We start from the raw sequence: 18,598 nt of genomic DNA, 5'->3' as shown, positions 1-18,598 counted from the left end.
AAGGTGATATTCACCTTAAGTTTTACTCAACATAGACCCATTAAAATTAATGTGCTTGACTTAACTTAGGTCCATTAATTTCAGTAGGTCTACTCAGAGTTTGCAGGGGAAGGAGCTATAAACTTTTCTTGATGTCATTTTCCCAGCTAAAATCCCACACAGGTGCTTTTTTGCCCTAGAAAGAAAGAAAACACCTTTAGAGGTGGGGCGGTTAGTTTTTGTTGTGAAAACTCTACAGCAGAAATACAGAATTTCTGGCACACAGGACAGTCTTGACCCACCTGGAAGTCCAGGTTACGGCAGCTTGTGAAGCCATATCCCCCAAACCACGGTCACCTATCCATCAGCTGACAACCCTATCCTGTGGGGAATGTGTTAGCGAAACCAGCCCCTTCAGCCAGCAGAATTTAACCATCACTCATCAGCTAGAACAGAGGGTTCTGTTCTGGGAGTTATTTTGCCAGCATATTCCCTGGGGAATGCACTGGGGAATGAGATTCCTGTATTGAGCAGAAAGGTCTGGTGAGCAGACAGTTCAGGTCTGCTGGATGCTGCTTTAGCATCACATTCCTGACAGGCACTGCAATGGTGAAGCACAACCCTTTCCCCCACGTGGGTGGGAGCCACCACCTATCAGTCACCTGATGTCTCTGTGACATCATGTTTGGCCAGCGGTTGCAGGAAATCTGACCCAACAGCAGTGGCGTAGCGTGGGTTGTCAGCACCCGGGGCAAGGCAAGTAATTTGCACCCCCTAACCCGTGGATTTGCACCCCCTAACCCTAACCCCCAGATGTTGTGCCCGGTGCGGCCGGGCCCCCTGCACCCCCCCCCCCACGCTACGCCACTGCCCACCAGGTCAAAAGTGTTCCACACTCCTGCTCTATAGGAGAAGGGTTACCACCACCATAGTTTCAGTCCTGAGGTGGGGGAAGCTGCTGTTTTCTTTAAAGGTTATAAAAGATTGCAAGTAATCAAAAACAATTGTTGTCTAGTTTTGTTCTGTTTCTTTGCCTATGAGATGGAGAAGAGTTCATAATGTTCTGTAATTTGTAGGTGTTTTTATATGCACACCAAAACAGTTGTTCCTAAGTGATGTTATAAACAGGACCTTGCTGCAAGCCATCTCACAATACAAACAAAAGGCTTAAATTTCTTCTACAAGGTTTTTTTTTCTTTTTGTTTCACTCCCTTTGAGAACAGAATTATAATTAAATAACTTTCAACATTTGCCATTTCAGGGGGGGAAATGTAGTAATTACAAATGGGTAGGCTGCTTTTTAAAGTATAACTAATCAAAATATATATCTTTTTAAATCGTGTAGGAAGAACAAACATGGATGTGAAATTTGCCGCTGTAAAAAATGCCCAGAACTTTCATGTGGTAAGATTTGTCCAATGGGCTACCAGCAAAACAATCAAGGATGCCTTGTCTGCAAATGTACAGGTAGACTCAATTCCTTCAGAGCTGTTTTTTTTCCAACCCATTTTGATATTAAGGAAAATGTAATGTGTCTTGAAAGTGAGTCCCATCTAACCCCAACTATAATAACAATAATAATGATGGTAGTAATTAATTAATTAATTAATAGGAATTTGAAAATGAAAAACTTGAACAAGCAGATTCAATTATTGCTTATTTTATTCAATCTATAAAAAACCCTGTACTGTATAGTATCATATTCTTAAAAGTTTTTTATACCTACAGTTAAAAGATCACTGTACATTATAGATGTCAATTATTTGAAAAATGGCCAATTATTTGTAGTGGATTCATTATGCACCCTTATCCAGAGCATCTATGTAGACATAGGGCTCTTAGGTGCATGTGTTTCGCTGGATAATTCTAATTGGCATTCAGAGGAATGGACACATGGATCTTCATTTCTCTTGAACTGACCACGGAAGCCCTTGTGATGTGAGCATCACTCAAGGAAAGGATCAGGACCAGGATATTGGTCCTTAGTGTAAGATACAAGTTCTCAGTAAGAAACAGTGGTATAAAACAGATCTGTACAACCCTACAGCCCTTTAATACCTAGCACACTACTACTACTACTACTACTACTACTACTAATAATAATAATAATAATAATAATAATAATTTATTTATTTATTTATACCCCACCCATCTGGCTGGGTTTCCCCAGCCACTCTGGGCGGCTGTTGGCTAGGTAGATGTTAAACAGAAGGAGAGGAGGCAATGAGTAACTGTTCTCCAGACTTCAATACCCAAAATAGTTGGGAAAAGTTCACAATCTTCAGTTAGATCGCTCTCCCATGCATTCTGAAAGATAGTATTGTCCTTCACAGAGCCACCTTTTGTGGATACATACAGGAGAATACTACTTCATGAATGCAGTGTTTGAATATTCTTCTGTTATCAACTTTTGAAAAAATAAACCTACTGATCTCTTTCTAGTTCTTTGAGTTTGTTCCCATTAACTATTAAATGTTCTGTATGTTTGCCCTTCAGCATTCTGCTGTTGGAAGCGTATTAGAAATCTATGCTATACATAGCCTCTCAGTCTGAACATTTTACTAAGTTGCTACAACAAATACAAGAGAAGATTTAGCTGTTGGTTGTTATTACCATCCTGTTAATGCACTGGTTGTTTTTTAAAAAAAAAACAAACTCATACAGAGATACCAGCTTCTGTAATGCCACCAGCGAAGGCAGGTTCTTGCTTGTCAGTGGATGGGCACCGTCACGAAAATGAAGAAAGTTGGCATGATGGCTGCCGCGAATGCTACTGTCATAATGGACGGGAGATGTGTGCTTTGATCACCTGCTCTGTACCAAACTGTGGCAATCCCACCATACATCCAGGGCAATGTTGCCCATCATGTCCAGGTACCATTTTGTGTTCCCTATTGGGCTATAAAGCACACCTTGCTTTCTATCTGCATCTCTTTTTCTCCTTTTGGAGGAAAATTGAACAGTAAAGACAAAGTATTTTGTCTCCACATAATTCTGCCCTGAACATTGTAAGTTAACAATTGACACTAAGTTTATATATCACAAATGTTCAGTTTTAGCCATAAAATATATTGCCTAGTATTTTTTCTGAGTGCTGTTAGCATTTTAATTTAATGCAGACAAATAAAGTCTTGAGAGCAGAAGGAAGGAGGTGTACTTCATCATTTAGCAGTTTTTATTTCCAATAAAGGGGGAGGGGAGTAGAATTCTCTAAATTTTAGATGCACTTACTGTGAGGCAGACAGCATAATATTTCTCAAATTCTGTCCCAGTTGCTGCCAACCTGTCAGTGACTTTTGAATCCAATTTATTAGTTGAGTTAGTATTTTTTCTTACTGCATATGTTCACCTATTTCATACTCTATGCACAGAGTTCACCCTGATGTGGCAAGGAAACTAACCCAAACATCACTACAAACTATTGCTTTTTCTTGAATCATAACAGAATCTGAATCACTGTGTGTATGTGTTAGCCTGTGCCTAAAGCAGTGATGGCTAACTGCAACTCTCATTATACTTGACCATTGGAGCACTGGAATACAAATTTGTATTCAAGCCCAGAATTTAGGTCAGGGTTTGAATACTAATCTGTATATTTCATTTTCATGCTGTGTTCATTTTCAGATATATACTTTGCAAGCAGCTATCAGGTGTGTCAAAAGCACATTAAGCATTATGGGGGACAATTTTAAAGTGTTGGGTTTAGCAAGGTTTCTGTGCTCTGTTTCAAGGTTATAAGTAGCATGGAAGAGTCTAGTTGCTGCTCACTGTGGTTTTATAGTGAAAGGAAAAAGGTAGCATGAAAAATTATGGACAAAAGTAGATCACTGAAGATGAGAGGGTTAGGCTTTCTAGGAAACATGGTTATTCCGTGTGACCTGACTCAGAAATCAGAAGTAAGGAAGGAATCTACTATTACCCTCCTTGCATATAAAAGTCTTGTGCAGTACAGTATTGAAACGCTTGACCCAGGGAAAGGGGGAGATGGTGTGAGGAAGCTCAGTCGATTTTTATGTCAAGGATTGATTTGTAGGTTTTAAATTTAGCCCTGGTTTGATCTTTTGTTTTGCCCCTAAGCTACTTTGGATGAGCATTTGTCCAGAAACATGATCTAAAAAACACATTTTCTTAATAGTCATTTACTGTTATGATCTTGACATATTGCTAATAATTCTCTCAAACTTCGAAGGTCAGTTGTGTAAGGAAAAAGGACCAAGGACAGCTATGTTATTGGTATTCTAAAGTTGTTGTGAGACTGGTAGCCATGGTAACATTCTGTGCCTCGTTTTACATTTATTTATATGGAATATTCATTACTGGTGATTTGTAGTTAGTTTACATTTCCTTGGCTCTGGCACATATGAGATAGCATGCGGAAAAATAGTGTTACTCAATCGCACTGCTGATGAAATACAGGAAACTGGGTTTTTAACATAATAATGTTGTACTATATTTTTTTTTACATGTTATCTATGCATAAACAGGTTCATAAATCTATTGTTGCAAAACTTAATGTGTTGCTTGAATTCCGCAGAGTCTAATTGTCTGTTACTTTGTTTTGGGGTTCTTTTCCCCCCTCAGATGAATCCCTTGTGCAGAAGCCGGAACTCAGTGGTCCAACCATCTGCTATGTTCCAGGAGGAGAGTATTTTTTGGAAGGAGATACGTGGAATATTGATACTTGTACACAGTGCACATGTCATAATGCACGAGTTTTATGTGACACGGAAGTCTGCCCACCTCTTCTTTGTCGGAACCCCTCCCGTACTCAGGACTCATGTTGTCCTCAGTGCCCAGGTTAGCATTACTTTCCAGGTTTCAGCATACACTTCCCAGTTGTTTGTTCTCTCTATGCAGGACGCTGTTCTGAAATATAATACTTAATCCCTGTTAAAGTGTGCAAGAAGTAAGCTAAACTGACAATTATTGAACAAAAGTCTGTGAAGCTAGAAGAGTGTTTAGTAGGGCTGAAAGCTCTGATACAGATAGCATAACCTGTGGCTAACAGGAAGTATGAGAGCCAGCATGCAGATATTCAGTCATAAATCAATACGTTTTTAACAAGAATTACTGAAAAGTTATTGGCTTAATTAGATATTCATTTACTATGATGCAGAACTTTTACTATGGGTTGTTCAGTTGTGCAAGCACAAGTCCTTGCATGAACAGGAAAGCTTCATTGGATACAACTCACTATTTATAACTCTCTCATCAAAACGGGTATTAAAATGTGTTTTCCTGAAAAAGTTGTAAACTTAATCCAGCAAAAATTCACTTCAGACTTAAGTCCTCTTTTTTTAAAAAGAAAAGTTTTAATTTTAATTTAATTTTAACTTTAAATACAGATAAAATTACAGGTAAATTTTCTGTACTTGCCAAGTTGCTCCTTTAACTTTGTGAGACCCACTACTGTTGATTAAGCTATGTTGATTATGCCCCAGAAGTAGTGCAGCCTTTGTATTCAGGGAAGGTATGTGTGGATCAACTTCCTGACGGGCATGACTAAATTAACAGCTAGCTGTACTTTCTCATAATGCTATCTCAAAGTTGTACCTCTTTTTCTCCAAATGCAAGTCTATAGTGATATAAGAATGAGGGAACTGTGTGATAGGTAAAGTTGCCAAAATTCAGAAATCTTTCATGGCTTGTATGTACTTTGTATCACAAAAAACTGTGCAGATAAGCCTTTAAATAAAAATTACACTATGAAAGATAGGAGAGCAACTGTTGAGAACTAAATTGCTCACCAAAGTCATTTCCTAGATTTTGCCTGAGTGGACTGGAGGACATTCATTTAACAGGATGACTCCTTCCACTGGTTTGGATAGGCAGGGCCTTGCAAGTCTTGATTGCTTATTTGCATGCTTATATTTTTAGATGAGCCGGTTCAGCCTTCCTTGTCAAGCAACGAGAGCATGCCCAGCTACTGCAAAAACGATGATGGTGATATTTTCCTGACTGCTGAATCCTGGAAGCCCAATGTTTGTACCAGTTGCATTTGTATGGATGGTGAAATCAGCTGCTATTCTGAGTCTTGCCCTCCAGTATCTTGTGACAGACCTGTTTTGAGAAAGGGACAGTGTTGTCCTTATTGTATAGGTAAGTTCTGAAAAGGGGAAAGAATGATGTGATAGGAGGGCTTTTAATCAGTTACTCCATATCATGGTGTCTTCTCAATTTTTACCACCTTTGACTTCTATGCTTTATTTCTGGTGTATCCTGCTGTTTCTGCTGAGAACAGTGATACTATTTTTATTAATACTATTAGCAGATATATTTTTATATATGTCATCTTCTAACATGAAAGTATTTCATAGGATTGAGAATGTGTTGTTGCATTTTGGGCCAAAATAGGTTCTTATTTTCATCGGTCCAGAATCCAGCCATAATGAGTCATGCCTTGCTCCCACTAAAAGCAGTGGAACCTGACTTAACTGAAAACTGTATTTCATTGGTGCCAATGGAGCTGAAGGGTGCATCTAGACATTAAACGGTGTTGGTTGGTTTTTAATGCAGTGGCATTATCCTTTAATCTCTTATTTAAAATTTTATTTAGTAAGGAAAATCTGCTGCAAAAAGATTATCTTTAGCTATTAAGAGGACCCTCTTCTGTCTAGAAACAGATTTAATTTATAATAACTCTTGCCCCCACCCCAGCATACAAAGAATTACATATGCAAACACGCCTATTTTTGGCAGCACTGCACATTGAAACAGTGTTTTTTTGATCCCACTCATCCTGGCACACTCCATGGTTCGATACCATGCATTTGGCTTCTATTTGTTGTCAACAGCATAAAATTACTGTGCAGAAGAGAGGCCAGATGCACATAAAAGTGCCTTCCTCAGCAATGAACCTTGGGAACAGCCAGTGTTTTACATGCCTTCAGTATGGCAGATGTATATTCAAAAGACCAAGATTCTAAACAGATTTTTTAACAGATAGGTGAAGGTTGTGGCTGGGTGCTTGATGGAATTTTTTAACGTCCAGACTCCAGGACAGCCTTCCCCAACCTAATGTCATCCACAAGTTTTAAATTAAATCTCCCATCATCTCAGACCATTGGCCATGCTGATGGCATTTGTAGTCCAAAATATCTAGGGGTCATTTGGCTGATATTTTAATCCCATCACATCTGTAATAAGCCTCAGGTTATTGTGTTTCTTCAACACCCCTCTTCCACTGTGGTCTCCCCACACTACATAGACGTCAATACCCAAATCATGCCTTCCTAGTTGTTCACTGTAGAGTAATCCCCTAAACCTGGATACTGAAATATTTTCTCAGCAATTTCTGAATAGGGAAGATTCTAGAAATGACCCAGTAACCCAGAAATGTATGAACCATGATATAAGGATAAAATGGAGGAATCATGTGCACCCCAGCGAGCAACTTGGAGGAAAGTTAGAATTAAAATGTAGCAAATAGAAAACATTGTAAGTAATAATTCATAAAGTTACTAAATTTTAGCAATTTAGGGTTGTGACTGCAGTGCAGGAAAGGGCAAGGCAATTGTGTCTAGTGCTGTCACACAATGGCTCTGATACCATATTGGCATCCATTGCCCACTTCTTGCCCTCAGAACATACCATTCCCACTGGGAGGAACCTTACATAATACTGCCCAGCAGCTGGTGGGATGCCAAAAGATCACCTAAGCCAAATACCCCAGCCCAGAATAAGAGTGGTTTTGGTTTGCTTTGTTAGAGAAGTTTCATGCATCTCTGCTTGAGTTTCTGAAACTTTTAAAATATAATTAAACAATAGTTGTATTAAGCATAGACATATATAGTTTTTATTTTGAATTTCATTGGAAACCAAGAGAAATAAGAACTATGGACTTATTTTACTTAAGGTATCTTCAGTAAAACCAGTTTTGGTTTTAGCATAATGGCTCTATTAATAATTTTTTCCAGTACATTTAAGTCTTTCCACTGCTTATCAGGTATAAGGCAGACTGTTATTACCATTTCACAGAGGAGGAATTAATGCAGAGAAAGGAGACTAACCTAATGACTTCATAACTAACTGAGCAAAGGTTTTAACTCTGATTTTGCTGGTTAGTATTGATACTCCAGTCACAACACCACATTAAATACATACATTATCTATTTTATAAACTGAAAAACGTTTAAATACATACATTATCTATTTTATAAACTGAAAAACATTAACACAAAAATGTTTTAATTTCTCACTAACTGAAAAAGTTGGAGAGAACAATTCAGATCTCAGAAGATCTGCAAAATTTATTTGATTCCTTTCTCCTCATAACGGAACTTCAGTACCTGCTATATATTATTTGATTAGCAGTAAACAGATGCTTCCAGCCAAGAGCAGAATGTCAACCTGCCACGCAACGACAACAACAAATCATCTAGTCCCAAGGCAGGGTCTATAATCACTTGTTTCTCTTTCTCAATTACTCTGAAATGGCTTTCTAAACTCCCAATTGTGGCAATGTTATTTCAACAGAAGACACAACATCAAAGAAGGCAGTGTGTCACTTTAATGGGAAAACATACGCGGATGAAGAGCGTTGGGATATTGATAGCTGCACACACTGCTACTGTCTGCAGGGTCAGACCCTTTGCTCCACAGTCAGTTGCCCTCCTCTTCCTTGTGTGGAGCCCATCAACGTGGAAGGAAGTTGCTGTCCCATGTGTCCAGGTAAGTTATGTTCATATTTATGTTAAGAGTTTGTCAGGAATTTTGCACATGCATAAAATAGATCATCACTTCGCCTAGACACGCAAATACTATTCAAATCCAGGATTGCAAGACATACTGGTAACCAAACTGTCTCCTTTGAAACCTTCCCGGCAACTATCTTACAATATAGCTACTCTATTGAGAAAGATAAGACGACACCGCTGGTATCATTTAGACCAGGCATCCCCAACCTGCGGCCCTCCAGATGTTTTGGCCTACAACTCCCATGATCCCTAGCTAACAGGACCAATGGTCAGGGATGATAGGAATTGTAGTCCAAAACATCTGGAGGGCCGAAGGTTGGGGATGCCTGATTTAGACTGAGGATTAAGTAAACATTTTGTTTTTGTTTCAGATGTAATATATCTTGAATCAGGATTTGGAATACAGCAAATGAATATTTTCCTGTTTTCTCTCAGAACAAATAATTCAGCCATTCAAATATGCTTCAATAAACAGAAATGCCTTATTTATTTATTTATTTATTTATTTATTTCTATCACAGTTTTTAAGTTTTGCTTGTTCTACAGTGTTTTATTTGGCCTATTTCAGATGTTAAGTAAACTGTGATTTAACATTAGGTAGCCATAGGTTCACACACTCCCCTACCCATTTTGTCCTCTCAGGTATAACTGTTTGAAAATAAGCTGTAGTTGAACCACAGTTTGCCCTTTTTGGATCTAACAATAAATTACAGCTACTGTTAAAGAGGAAGCAACTTTCTCAAATCTCCTCCATGCATCTGTACTGGAGGAAGAGAGAAGAGCACATAAGCCTACTTATTGTGCCTTTTTCCAGTAGTGATACACTTAGAGCAGGCCTTTGTTTAAATTACAGTGGTGCCTCGCAAGACGAAATTAATCCGTTCCGTGAGGCTCTTCGTATAGCGGTTTTTTCGTCTTGCGAAGCAAGCCCATTGACAGCTTAGTGGATTAGCGCTACAGCTGTCAAGCGGCTTCCAGCGATCAGCTGTTAAGCGGCTTATCAGCGGAACAGCTGATAAGCGGCTTAGCGGCTTAAGAAAAGGGCGAAAAAAGCGAAAAAAACCCGCGGGGGGATGCAAGATTTTTTTCGTCTTGCGAAGCAACCCCATAGGGGAATTCGTTTTGCGAAGCGCCTCCAAAACGGAAAACCCTTTCGTCTAGCGGGTTTTTCGTCTTGCGAGGCGTTCGTCTTGCGGGGCACCACTGTATTTTATTTTTGATGACTCAAAAATTACCTTCTTGGTCATGTTCAGGAACAACAAATGTGCCAGAAAATATCAAGAAAAACATTAATGAAGTATCAAAAGGTATCTCAAACACTTCATAGTTTTACTTTGGCCTCATGATAGAAGCAGTAGGTGGGCAGGATAGAGTAAAACATTAAAATGCAGGAAATGTATGGAATGAAGCTTAATGGCTATAAGTTCCTTTGACAATTTTCTTTTTTTAATAGAAATGTATGTACCTGAACCTACCAACATTCCAATTGAGAAGACAAATCATAGAGGAAATAATGAACTGGAAGCACCAGTTTGGCCTACACACAGTGAAAATGACATTGTTCATATCCACAGAGGTAAATTGTATTTCATGTCATGAATCAGAGGCTGCTTGGGAGGGGTTTTTGCTCAAAATCACTTTTTGGAGTCTTTTAAAAAACATATCCATGACTAAGAGAACCAGGTTTCACTACAGAGCCTAAGTCCAGTATCTACCGCCATGCTTCTCTTCTTTTTTCTTCTTCTCTTTTTACATCCAACTACTTAGGAGTTTCTGCTTATATTGATACAAGCATTGTACGTTTAGTCTACATTCACCCACATCACCTATTGTAGATGCCTTTCCAATCAACCTCATATCTCACCTTTGTCTTATAGCAATAAGACAATAGGAAAAGCCTCTAAATTCATGTGGTTTCATCAGATTAAAACAACCAGAGGCAAAGCAGATAATAAACAGAAGGATTATTTCTTTTGGGGTAATCAGTGTAGTTGCTGCATTAAAAAAAAATAATTCAAGCAATTCTAATATGGTTTTAATTCTGTTACGATGTTAAATTGGAATTGGATCAGTGAATATAAATGTATATAAAGCTTTCAACAACTCATCTTCTCAAAATAGTATGCCTATAAATTATAAGAAATATCTAGCTCCAGTTAAGACTTACTTACGGAACAGTGATATCTGCATTGGGCCCATTGCTGTCACTTGATGACATCAGGGACAGCTCAGGATTCCGTGGCCCCTGAGATTACTGTGCTTTGCTTTCTGTTGGCCATTGTATGGGGGCTGCTGCTGCTAGTAGCTTCTGCCTACTGTTTGGGCAGGTGCGTTGAGGCATCCCTCACTGGAAGGGCTTCCTTGCCAACAGTGTGGTCACAATGTTGTGTAAAATGATAAACTCAAGATGACAGTCAATTCAAAAGGCTGAGTAGTGCACCTGTGGCTCTCCAGATGTTGGACTTGCAAACTCTGTCCACTTCAGCCAACACTGCCAGTAGTCAGGGAATTGGGAGCTGCAGTCCCAATAATGTTTGGAGGGCCAAAGGTTACCCACCCCTACTGTAAAGAGTAAGGAAGAAGAGGTGATCCTTTAGGTATGTTGGATTCAAACATTATGGACTTTACCAGAATCAGTTCCCTTCCATGTCTTCAATAGCATGTTTTAGTGCCATAGAAATATTTCATGCATTTTACTGTAATTTCTACTGTAATTTTATAGTATTCTTTCACTTTGTTGTTACATGTCATCTTATTATGTAAGATAATGCATAGCCAAGGTAACTTGATAGGGTAAAGTGTAGAATTATTGTTACTAAGAATGGTGTCTTGCCTTGGGATTTTAAAAATAGTGACATGATGGAGCTGTTCTGATTCTCTATTAGGGGTGTTATTTAATTGTTCATTACCAACGTGCTTATTCACGCCTTTCAGATATGGGTCATCTTCAGGGGGATTATAGAGAAACCAGAGGATCGCAACCAAGTGCAGAGGCATCTCTTAGTTCTCTTGCCTGGGTGACAGTGCCCATCATGACAGCTCTCGTTCTTATAATAGCACTTCTACTTATCAATCAGAAAAAGCAGTGGATACCAGTGTCCTGCTACAGAGCACCAACAAAGGTAAATGGAGTTCATATATAACCATCTTTCTTGTACTGCATTTGGTATAAACAGGTAGCATGATTTCTAGAACTGGCTAAGACAGTTGAACAAAAATTGAAAAGGGATGGCAGAAAGCTCCAAAAAGGCAGGAGGGCAAATACTAATGTCTGTCTGGCTTTTCCCTTTGAACATGATTTAAATTACACCCCAGATTGTATGGGGTCTTGTTCAAATAAGATCTAGAGCAGGCACCCCCAAACTCAGCCCTCCAGATGTTTTGGGACTACAATTCCCATCATCCCTGACCACTGGTCCTGTTAGCTAAGGATGATGGGAGTTGTAGTCCCAAAACAGCTAGAGGACCAAGTTTGGGGATGCCTGATCTAGAGTTTCTCCCCTAGTAGGTTCAAGGTCTGAAACATCAACGCTTGCCTGGGCCTTTATATATAAAAAGATGCAGCTGCGACCTTTGTTGCAGCTTTCCCTTCTGCGCTTAATATTACTTATCATAGGTAGCAGAAAGACCTTCATTTGTGGCCAAAGGCTGCATCAGGTACTTATTGAATCCTCTCTGCTTGCCATTATTCACTAGAGTAGGAGTACACTGTGAAGGATCCAAATGATGGACTCGTGGAGGTCACTTTTGTGCATGCAAATTAACTGAGTGTTCTTCTGCTATTTGGATTGTGTTCTCTAGCTTTTGATTCCAATCTTTATTGGGACCAACGATTATGGTTAACAGTGATGCTCACAATGCTAGAACTTGCATTCATATAAATCACAGGGACTTGGGAAGCCGTTTGATTCCAAATCAGACCATTTGTCTATCTTGTCCAATATTATCTACTCTGTTCTGACAGATGGCAGCTCTTCCGGGTTTTATCTGCTACACAATTCTTTTAAATGGAGATCCTTAGGATTGAACCTGGGATTTTTTTACATGCAAAGCATGAGCTAATTTTTGGCAGTAGGTTCAGGTCACAGCTCAGTGGTAAAGCATGCTCTTTGCATGCAAAAGTCCCTGATTCAATTCCTGGCCCCTCCAGGTAGGGTGGGGAGATTCCTGTGTGAATTCTTGGTTAACATCTCCCAGTCATTATGGGTAATTCTGAGCTAGTTGGGCTATTGTCTGACTTCGTAAAAGCCAGCTTCCTAAGTTAAAGAAATCACTGTTCCGCACAGCACATAATTGACTTATGAAATGCTCTACCAAAAGATGTGGCAAGGACTACTAGCTCGTATGTATCCTGACTTCCTATTCTTTGCCTTTCTATATTCCAACAGCCTTCTTGTCTAAACAATCAGTTGGTGTACGTAGACTGCAAGAAAGGAACTATGGTTCAGGTGGACAGTTCTCAAAGGATGCTCAGAATTGCTGACCCAGACTCAAGATACAGTGGATTCTACAGCATGCAAAAACAGAACAACTTACAGGCAGATAATTTCTATCAGACAGTGTGAGAAGTTGCACCCTTACAAAGAAGTTAAGAAGAAACAAAGACTGAGTCTGCTATTAAGATAAAACTAGAATTGTGCACTTGCTTAGTGGATTGTATTGGATTTGTGACTTCATGTACAGCTCTAAGACCTTACTGGGATGGGCTCTGACTCCTGCAGTGTGCCAGAACAAGCATTCCCATTTCTCCTTGCGATAACTGACCAAGTGTTTTCTTAGAACCAAAGTTTTCAAACTTGTTAAGATGTTTTGCTTGTAACATAGTAATAGAGATTGTTTGGAAAGGGGAAATTGGGGTTGAGTTTGAGTGGTAATAACAGGAAGCCTCAAAGAAGAAAAGCTGGTCAGCTTGACTTGGAGTCAAACAATATAAGAATATAGCTTTTTTCCTATCACTCCAAAATAGCATTTATTGCAGTGAAGTATAAGCATAACCATACCTGAACTTAAATAACCAAGTCTGGGTTTTTTTTTCAGCTGTGCTACAAAAATATAGTACCTGTCACATCACAGGTGTGGTATAGCTGCAACTATGTTTTTCTACCTGATCAGAAGCTGCAAGAGCTAATGACATAGTGAGGGAAACATTAAAGCAGAATTGCAAAGGGTGAATTATTGAAGCTGTGTACAATTATACCTTGTGCTGCTTTTTGTTTTTCCTTTTGATGCTGTTTGTCAAGTTTTGTTTTGGTTTTTTTTTCCAATCAGCAAGTGGCTAAGGCCTGTATAATTCCTGATATGAGCACTGGATCTTTTGACAACAGTAGTGGCGAGGGAGAGAAAGGGAGGAAAGTTAAAAACACCATCTGATTCCAGAGCTTGTGTGTGCGTGTTTTGTGTGTGTGTGTGTGTGTGTGTGTGTGTGTGTCTTTTTTTCTTTCTTTTACCATTGTGTATCAATTTCAGGTGGTTCAAAGATATTTCATTGGAAGAAAAGAAATAGATTAGTTGGATGAAGATCTTGCTCAGATTACTTTTTTTTTATCATGTTAAGGGTTTTTTCTGTTACTGATTATGCAGACTAGAAACAACTTCCATGCTAGGAAGCTGCTTAATTTTAATTGTATATTACTCAAGCACCTTTTTGGAAGCTCAGAAAGAAAGGAGATCATGCTTCTTTAAAACTTTAGCTTTATAGAAATATTTATGTAAATAAAGTTATGCTGGAAACAAAGCATTTGTATGTCTGTGTGTGTATATATGTGTGTATGTGTATACATACATCTCTGTGTGTATACATACACACACATATACACACTATATATGTGTATATATATATATGTATATATACAGTATATATATATGGTATTTATATATACAGTATATATCAGTATAATTTTGTATTTTCCCCTGTTGAATGTATTTTTAACTGAGATTTTACCCAGAACAGAAACACAGGCATTCCACATTTTTGCTTAATCATTTGTGTTTAGGAAAGACGAGATGAGAGTATCTCATTCTACCTAGTTTTATTTGATTTGAAAGTGTGAGTATGCAAGTGTGTGTGCACGCGTGCCCTTGTGTTTGCATATGTGTACAGTATGTGCACAATTTTAGCAGTAAGCATTGCTCTTGCTACTTGCTACATTTCAGGGTGTGTTCCTTTTTCTTTTCCTGCATGGCCTTAAAAAGGCTGTTAATTCAATGCATTGGCTAGATACACTGATAACATACAGGCAGCACTCATCAGTTCCACAACTTAACTGCATCAGCATTTGGATATATTTGAAAACAGTTGTTTGAAACAACTACTGGAGTACAGTCTACAACTAGCTGGAAGTTTGTTGCAGCTTGACTCGTAACTTTTAACTGTATCATACAACATTAACTTTTCCAAATATGTCTTGGCACTTTTATACTAACTGCCCATTTGTGTATGCCTCTTTCTTTTACAGTTGCTTGTCATAAGACACAGATACCCAGTATGCTTAATGTGAAAAGAAAATGTATTTTTTGTAAAGGAACTCTCAAGTATTGTTGTAAATACTTGGTCAGAGGTTACTGAACTTTAAAACTGAAAAACCTAATTTATTATATGACCTAATTTATTAATCCGAAGATTAACAAATGTCTTGTTTTAGAATATCAAAAAGTGTTCTAGCTGTTTGCATCAAAGAGAAAAATAGGTGTATCATAAAGGCTCAACATTTTTTCTGTTTATAAATTCAGTTTCCAAAAAACAAAGAAAAAATGTAGTCACTTCCCCCAGCATTTTATACTCATATGACAACACTGAAACAAATGTTACTCTCCAGTTATTACCCAGATTCTGTCAAGATAAATCATCCATTCCTTTCATAAGAGTAAGCAGTCGTTATCCAGAAATTGTAAATGCTTGCTTTTATTTTACAATCAAGGCCATATTCTGAGAAATATTAGCAGGATATAGGACATGGTGTAAAATGTTTTATTATTATTATTTTATTATTATTATTTTATTATTATTTTGAAGATATTATTTATCCTATGTGCTGTATCCATTACATTCTTTTACTTTGGTTCCTGTTGTGCTCTTGTAAGAGAAATGCAGATAATTTTCTGAAAAAAAATAAATAGAAGCATATGTGGCACTTGGAGTGCACTGCAATTCGGCAGATTGCTTGTTTACTTTTTAAAATGTAAGACGGTTTCTTGTAATTTGGCTCTTGGCAGCACAATAAAAATTAACTTGATGAACTTTTCATAAGTTTCTAATTGATTTCTTCTGTGTTATGTTTAACATCTTTTAGTGTTTTATTGTTTCCCAGTTACATTGTGGCAAAAAAGGTATACAGTGGAACCTGCTGCCACAGTGTTGCTGTGTAGAGTGTTCCTGTTCACGATTCCAGCAAACAATGCCCTCCGCTAGGATATACCAATATATTGACTGCAGTTTTCTGTTTTCCTTCCTCCAACAGTCAGCATTTTGTATCCACTAAGCATGCTCAGTCCATATTGGGATGTTTGGGGGGATTTCTCCCCTTTATTTTTGAAGAATTGTACCAAACATTTCACCAACACTTAAGCATTCATATCCTTAACATAATCCTTAACTGTGACATATGCAGAACTTTCTATCATTACTCTTCATTCTGTTGGTATGCCACTTAATACTGATGTATGACAAAAATGTTTACTTGACCAGGCACTGCAGCAATTGTTAAAGAGATTGAGAGCATTTTAGTACAAAAATGGGAAGGGGGTGGCACAGGGGGACAGCAAGTATCTTTATGTAACCAATAGGACCCAACTGCCATTGTTGTCACTGTATGCGGGGACATTTGGGCTCAGGGGCCAAATGCAGCACTCCAGGCCTCTCTGCCTGGCCCTTGAAGCTCTCCTTATGTCACAACACCTCCAAATCCACGCCCCTTACCAGTCTTGCTTTGCCCCACTCTTGAGTGCTTTTACCTGGCTGGAATGTTTCCTTGAACTCTGATGGTGCTTCTTGGTGGTCTGGATGGAGGCCCAAGAGGGATGTGAGAGTGCAAAGAAACTAGAGGGCTGTACTGTCATGAACTGGTTGGACGCAGAAGAATGGTGGGAGAAACCAGCTGGAGAACCACCAAGGGAAGAAGACTCGGAGACCATGGAACACTGATGGGATGACGCTGGAGACGAGGGGGAAGAATGGGAAGAGGTGTCAGAAGTTGAAGAGGGAACAGGGCTTAGTGAGCTAAGAGTTTGGCAGAAAGAAGACCAGAATCAGATGCAGGAGCTGAAGGAGGTGAGAACAAGGCAGAGATGAGTCAGGCTGCTGAAAAGTCACAGGTATCCCCTCTCCTGCTGCAACAAGCTCCCCACACCCTCAATCTCCCAGAACCAGGAAAGGCATGAAAAGGGTGGATGTGAGATTGGCTACACACAGGCACTTTTTCTTGGAAAAAGCACTGGAGTGGAGTGGACTTATTGACAGCTGTGGTGAGTCTCAGCAATTGATTCATGGAGTAAGACCTACTGGGAGGAGCAGCTGTGCTCATTAGGCCCGACACTTGGCCTAGTCTCTGCAGTTTGTGTTTCTGCTGATAAAGAGTTTCCTCCAACTCTGAACTCTGTAATTTACTGCCAGCTCGCTCTTTGGCATATACCAACGTAAAATTTGCATTTATTCCTCTGTCCACCACTGATATGGGCCCTTCATAAGGGACTGAGGTCCTCAAAATAAAAAAGGTTCTCTACCCCTGCAGTACACACAGAATCAGCTCCTGGTTATGGTTCCACAGCATGTAGAAACAGGAGCCAACTACTGCTTCAAATTGTGCTACTTCAGAGTTACTGGGCTTAAGTATCTGAAAGAAACACATATAATGGCAAAAAATAGTTCCCAAACAGCTTAGTTGATGAACAAATCAGCTCCCAAATGCCACAAACCCAGACATAAGTGTTCCAGTTTGCGAATGTTTTTCAGAAGCCAAATGTCTGTTTTGGCTGTCAGCATTGTTTCCTGGGCCAATTAGCCAATCAGAAATCAGGCCTTGATTTTCTAATGTTTTGGAAGTTGTGCGGACTTCCATAACAGATTGAGTTCGAGAACCAAGGTACCACGATACAGGTAGCAGAAATGCCAATTACAACTTAGAGTTAACATTTTTACTAACTCACAAAAAATGTATTAAAGCTGTCCATACTGGTGCCTAAAGTCATTCCACAAGCAGAGAGCCACCACTGAAAAGCCTGTTCTCATGTCACCACTTTCCACACCCTGTGGAAGGGCCTTGGAAAGGGAACACAGGCTCCAAGTTGGTTCATGAAAGGAGAGGCAATCCTTGAGGTATTGGGGTTCTGAGCCACATAAGGCTTTTTAGGTCAAAACCAGCACTATGAATTGAGCCCAGAAGGTAATTGGCATCTAGAGCAGTCATACCATAATTGGTTTTATATGTTTGGACCATCGTTCCCTGGTCAGCAATTTGGCCACTGAATTCTGCACCAGCTGCAGTTTCCAAACCATCTTCAAAGGCAGCCCTACATATAATGCATTGCAGTAATCTAACCAGAGCCTAGACAACAGATGTTAAACTGTGCTTGTCCATGCAGGGTGTATGGTGGAAGGCACCTCACTGCAAGGCTTGAGCTTTGAGCAACAGTAATGGATCCAGAAGTCCTTCAGAGGTAGTGTAACCCAATCCAGACAAAATCCACTCCATTCAGTCTCAGGAACCACTCCCTACCATTGCCTTACGTCTTCTATGGATTAAGCTTCAGGTTATTGGCTCTCATCCAGCCCATTACAGCAGCAATACATCTATCTGCCTTGCACATTCACTCCTACACCTGCATATGTCAAGAAGCAGAACTGCATATGACTATGCATATAAAGGTGCTTACCCAAGCCCTATCAAGTTATTATGACAGCTGAGGCATAAAATCCCACAAGTACCTCT

At 39.2% G+C, this 18,598-nt stretch overlaps 1 protein-coding gene across 2 annotated transcripts in view; it reads left to right on the top strand.

Moving 5' to 3' along the window:
* CRIM1 (cysteine rich transmembrane BMP regulator 1) overlaps positions 1-15,921 on the top strand; it is a 126,963-nt gene extending 111,042 nt beyond the window's left edge. For both annotated transcript variants that reach the window (XM_081905034.1, XM_081905033.1), the window contains 8 exons: positions 1,325-1,446; positions 2,644-2,853; positions 4,561-4,776; positions 5,857-6,078; positions 8,455-8,649; positions 10,129-10,251; positions 11,610-11,797; positions 13,064-15,921. In XM_081905034.1, the coding sequence (XP_081761160.1) occupies positions 1,325-1,446; positions 2,644-2,853; positions 4,561-4,776; positions 5,857-6,078; positions 8,455-8,649; positions 10,129-10,251; positions 11,610-11,797; positions 13,064-13,240 (1,453 nt within the window). In that variant the 3' untranslated portion in view covers positions 13,241-15,921. The remainder of the gene's footprint in view (positions 1-1,324; positions 1,447-2,643; positions 2,854-4,560; positions 4,777-5,856; positions 6,079-8,454; positions 8,650-10,128; positions 10,252-11,609; positions 11,798-13,063) is intronic.
* The last annotated feature ends 2,677 nt before the right edge of the window (positions 15,922-18,598 follow it).

Source organism: Podarcis melisellensis (assembly GCF_964234715.1).
Source record: "Podarcis melisellensis genome assembly, chromosome: 3".
In the NCBI taxonomy this organism is placed as follows: Eukaryota; Metazoa; Chordata; class Lepidosauria; order Squamata; family Lacertidae; genus Podarcis; species Podarcis melisellensis.
The sequence above is the reverse complement of the archived record's forward strand: the minus strand, read 5'-3'. Positions and strand labels throughout refer to the sequence as shown.